At 36.9% G+C, this 5,584-nt stretch overlaps 1 protein-coding gene across 8 annotated transcripts in view; it reads left to right on the forward strand.

The window, feature by feature from the left end:
* The window catches only part of Gria4 (glutamate ionotropic receptor AMPA type subunit 4), a 420,313-nt gene that overhangs the window by 407,273 nt on the left and 7,456 nt on the right, over nucleotides 1–5,584 (forward strand). For 3 of the 8 annotated variants that reach the window (XM_008829687.3, XM_008829692.3, XM_008829689.3), the window contains exon 15: nucleotides 4,238–4,352. The exons of 4 other annotated variants lie outside the window; for them this stretch is intronic. In XM_008829687.3, coding sequence (XP_008827909.1) covers nucleotides 4,238–4,352 — 115 coding nt within the window. Of the gene's footprint in view, nucleotides 1–4,237; nucleotides 4,353–5,584 lie in introns of those variants that run through there. One more of the 8 variants, XM_008829693.3, reaches the window with a different exon arrangement.

The raw sequence follows: 5,584 nt of genomic DNA on the forward strand, positions 1-5,584 counted from the left end.
TATGGAAACAAAATTCCTGAAATAAAATAGAGAATACTATAGATTCATTTTAAGTGATGCAAGGTTTATCATCGAGAATAAGGTTGTTGCAATCTAAATGTTAATAATTCTCAACTTTGAATTTGTGGTAAAGTCAATGCTTAAATGACCTGACCTAACAGGTCAGAGTCAATCACCAGGAAATAGCTGTTGCCTTTTCCATTTCATTTTGTAACTTCTTCAGATAGTTAATGTTCTTTTTAAACTTACCTTTCCCCTACACTTTGTCTTTGTCTCTCTCCACTACCGAACTAAGAAAGGTAGCAGGCTCCACAGCCTTTTATTAAGAATGTGAACTCCAGGCAGAAAATACAAATCTATGGAGATCTCCACACAAGCCTTCCAAAATTGGGTTTATTTAATCTTGATACACAGAATCTTGGTAGTCACTAACAGTGTGCCATCCAGTAAAGAGGAGAAAATAATTAAAATTGCACCATGCCTGAAAAAGTTCCTGAGAGAAAACAATGGATCCACCTGTCATTGGCAGGACTGTAGTGAGATAAGGCAGAGGGGATAATTCACATCCCTAGCTTCTAGGCAACAGGAAATTATCACACTTTCGCTTTAACTGGTCAGTGTGCCAGCATCTACAGAGAGAAAGAAAATTACCCACTGTCTTTTCCCTCCAGGAACTTACAATTTAATACAGTCAATAACACAACTATTCTGAGCCCCTGTGGGAGCATCACTGTCACAGGCCATGGCTAAGCAGTAATTAGCATCTTCACTCCCCTGACAGCTCTTTCCAGCACTGTGAAGTTCTGATCCTAGAAACCTTTGGCCACAACAATTTAACAAAGGTTATGAGAGAAAGGATTTTACGTCTTCCAGGAAAAATAAGAGGTGACAAAGCACGAGTGAGGGAAAGCAAACTCCTTTGATAGTGTCATTGTCATTCAGTCTTTCCTTAATCATCATTAAAAAAATCATTAATCATTCTGTGAGTAAAATAAGAGACATGTATTCATTAACAAGGAGCCAGTTACAAAATACTGACTACAAAGTATAAAACAGGTTCCCCTTTGATTGCTCTGACATGGCTTAGGCTAAGCACAAGCCATACACAAAATTTTATGCCAATATCTGTTTGAATTTTTGGATCTTAGCAACCACCAGTCACCATAGCACTAATAATAGCCACACAATTGACAACTTTGTTCTTTATTTCATCCTTTACTGTCTTAACTATGATTGTAAATAGATGCTCACCCGTGAATGTGGATGCTCATAAATATCACTTTGTACATGTAATTCCTAAATCATTTGTTCTCCAGGAATTATATTCCAGCACACAGTTCCTAGTTTTTGATTTGGCATTTGGAAGAATGCAATTCATTCTTGACTTTAATAAATTTTTACTTATAAACCACTTACTCCCTGCTATCATAATCATAAATATGAATGCAAGACTAAGAGACTGGAACAGGAAAAATATGTATTTATTAGAAGAAAAATGTGATAGAAAAAAAATTTTAAACTAGACAACCATCTCTTGAAAAGACTCTCCCAGTACTGAATTTCTTGTTTATCATACTTCATTCCACTGGTTGAATATTAAGTATGGTTAATAAAAAAAATCTTATGTCTGAAATGCCAATCTAATCTTACCATCTAAAACCAAGTTACTGGGGTAATTAGCAGAAGGGACAGGAAGCCATGGAAAGAGGAAGGAAGGGGAGGAAACAATACTTCAAGAAGGGAGAGAGAGGCCAGGCCTGGTGGTGTGCAGCCTTTAATCCCAGTACTCCGGAGGCAGAGGCAGGTGGATCTCTGTGAGTTCAAGGTCAGCTGGGGCTACAGGGAAACCCTGTCTCTAAAAGACCAAAAAAAAGAAGAAGAAGAAGAAGAAGAAGAAGAAGAAGAAGAAGAAGAAGAAGGGAGGGGTCAATGAAAGGCAGCCTTGATCTAATCCTTAGTTTTGCCATTAACTCTTTTCTAGAAGAAACCTGAAGGAGACTGCTTTCATTTCCCTCCTCTTCTCCCTCAACTCCTGCTCTCCTCAGCCCACCCATTCAAGAAATGCAGTGCAGTCTACTATTATCTGCCTAGCAAGGGTTTGTTTTCCTAAAGACTCAGGCAAGCTAACATGGAGGCCTAAAATGTTTTATAATCCCAGTTATGGTGAGGCTGGGGCGGGAGGATTGCCTAAATCCAGACATTAAAACAACACAGATCTCAAGACAGACAAATCCCATACAGTATCAACTCTGAGAGGAGAGCTTGTTCTTGATTCTAAATAATTTAAATGTGACAGCTTCCTAGGTCACTTACTGGGTCAGATATTATTCTGGTAAGTACTGTTTTAGGAAGATGAATGAGTTGTAGGTGTTGCTGTCAAGGAGTTCACAGCTCACATCTCACCAGTTAAGCTACGGGGGTGGGTTGTGATGCTGGGAGCTCAAGTGCGATAGAAGAGGAGTCATTGAAACACTGAGCCTAGACCTACCGAGTTCATTTCAGCACGCCAATAAGTATATTCCTAAATTTATCTTTTAAGAGAGGGTTAAATTATGCCAGATTGACCCCCCCCCAAATAGTTAATACTTCAAGTTATGGCAAACAAATTATTTCTTAAATGGAATAGTAAACTTAAGCTGTAATGAGAGCATAGGAGCTTGATACAAAAACTTACCTTGCATTCAGATTCCATATGAACAAACTTAAAACTTATATTTTAGAGATATTTTCCAAAGCTAACATTAGGGGGAAATGGGTTTTAGTTTAACTTTTAACAGAAGACTTAATTACCAGAAACCCATTTTCTGTCTTCTGCTGTACTTATAATTGCATAAGGTATGAAGCCAGACTGTCATAAATCCTGGTTGAGCTAACACCTAGTGCTGTTAACTAGGTGAGCTAAGCTTCTCCGTCTGGGTATCTTCATTTAGGAAATGTCAGTGACAAAAATAAAGCTGAACAGTGTCTGATTCACAGTAAGCGCTCAGTAAATGTTAGCTACCATTATAACCATCATCAGTGCATTGCCCAACTGGAGAGCTGTGTTTATGGAATAAACCAAATAAATGCATGCCATGCATCCTGGTAACCAAATAAAGGCATGCTGTGTTTCATCAAATGTAGTCAACATTTCCTGGAAGTAAGGCAGTGTATTGTAACACAGTCAGGCAAAAGCACAGTGGCAGCTTAAAAAATGTCCAGAGAAGAAAAACATCTCCAGCAAAAAGCAACAAAAACTCCAACTAGTTACCATGGCATATCAATACAAGATCCCAGGAGTTACTGATGTCCAGCTACATGTCTAGATTTCATATTAATACATAGGAAGGAAAGCTGAGAGAATTCTTAGATCATTCCAATGGCTGGTGCTGACTGGGGGCTGATGTCATCCTCGCTGAAACATTCTAAATACTGTTCAGTAAGGGAAGAATCAATGATATTTAACATTTAAGATGGCAGAGAAATCTTGGTTATCACTAACATGCCATTTATTTATTGGTAAATAAATTTTACCAATTGCATTTTAGTCACTTAACCATGTGTTTTGGCTTTATTTATGTGGTATACTCACATACAGCAGACGAAAATTGTTCATGGTGATATTTTTGTTCAATGCTGAAATTCAGAAGGAAAATACCAGCATGGGCTTACCCTTTAACATAGCAGTTTTCATATTTGTCTTATACAGACCTCCTCTTGCGTTATTTGGCCCTTGATGTATACTGCTAAGACACTCTCCTCAGATGAAACCGATCATGGAGTCAATTTATTGATGAATACTTTCTATATATCTTATGACATTAAGTACAAATCTCACTAGCTAAATTATAGTGCAAGAAGCAAAATCAGACTTATCTAATTTCTACTTTAAACCTGTCAACTTGAAGTCACCTCTGTTAATTTTGAAAGAGAAGAGGAAGAAATTTCTGGATTTTGGATGATTGCCACATGTGGAGAAAACTGGTTCATGAAACCCACCCCAGGCCAATAGTTTTGGATTCACAGTAATTGCATACAATTTTATTTAAAAATCCTCCCTAGCAGTATGTGCCTGTTACCCAAAGCGATGGAGCGGACCCCAGTGCTATGTCTGATTCTCAACCTGGGCCTACAGTTCAAGACATAGCGCCTACTGTGGCCTCTGCTCTGTCACTTTGCCATGCGATTCTAATGTAGTTTTACTTGAATAACATAAAATAACATATATAATGTTATTTATGTTATTTTCCACGTGAAGAACTCCTGTAAACCTTGCCGTTTTGAAACTCAGTGAGGCAGGCGTCTTAGACAAGCTGAAAAACAAATGGTGGTACGATAAAGGTGAATGTGGACCCAAGGACTCGGGAAGCAAGGTCAGTCGCTGAAGTTCGGGACCTCCTCTTGTGTGCACAAACAGTAACTGGGAGCAGTTTTCAAAAGCTTATGGAAACTGTAAACACTGAACTTTCCTCTGTCCATCCAGTCACTGCATAATGTAGAACGTAACTCCATAAGTTTCAGTTGTAGGGCCTGTCCTTAGGAAATAACAACCTGCTCCCCAGATTCAAAATAAACTGAAATTAACTAAAAAAAGTATATAAAACAACAAAATTATCTACATTAGTCTTAACCTTACGTACCACTAATAAAAGTAATGTTTTTCTTTATTGGATAGGTTTTTGTTTTGGATAAAGAGACCATGAAATGTATTATTTCAAGAACTGATTCTCAAAGTAGGAAATGAGAAAATTGATCGATAGAATTGAAAAACATGCTAAATATTAAATAATTGTTAATTCTGAAATTCAGGTCTGAGTTACCACACTGCCAAGCATTCCTCTTCAGTTCAAAGAGGCACACTTCCAGATCGACTTATCGACAGAATGAACTTCCCAGCTCTAATCTCTCAAAAGAAATTATCCTGATAAATCAATATTAGCAAGTAATCTCCTCAAGTTCTAAGATCTTTTGCTCATGAATTCTTTTCAGAGCAATACAGAAGCCTATAGAATGAATCTGTTCAGTACAAAGTTACATTTTTAATCTAATTTTAAAAAAGAACAAATTTATCAGTGACTCAACATACCTATACATATTAGCACGTTTTGGAGTGTCCATAAGCCATATATGAAGTTTTTTAATACCTTTAAAAAATTGTATCCTCTTCTAGAAAGAAAACAAATTATTGGTTATTCTAGGACATTAAACAAGTGATTGTCTAATATTCAGGAGCTTCAATTAATTTAAGAAAAGGATAAAGTCAACTTATTAGGCCTTACCAGGCCTTACACATATCATAATCACTTCTGTCCACCTTTGAACCAAAGTGGAATCAAAGAAGCTTGGCCAGATAATGAAACAGTTATCGTTATCTTGTATTCTGATATAAGAGAAACATTAATAATTCAGTGATTATTTTTAAAACCAAGTCACCATAAAAGAACTTGACTAAGTAGACAGTATGTATATCCCTTGTATTAAGCACTCTCCTAATAAAACTACTAAACACTCTGGATCCATCTTTACATGCAAGATATTATTGAACAGATGATGGTCATAAAACACTATTCCTAGTGTCTACCAATATCCTTTTCTGAATAACCTT

Source organism: Nannospalax galili, unplaced genomic scaffold (genome assembly GCF_000622305.1).
Source record: "Nannospalax galili isolate Female #2095 unplaced genomic scaffold, S.galili_v1.0 scaffold854, whole genome shotgun sequence".
NCBI classification, from domain to species: Eukaryota; Metazoa; Chordata; class Mammalia; order Rodentia; family Spalacidae; genus Nannospalax; species Nannospalax galili.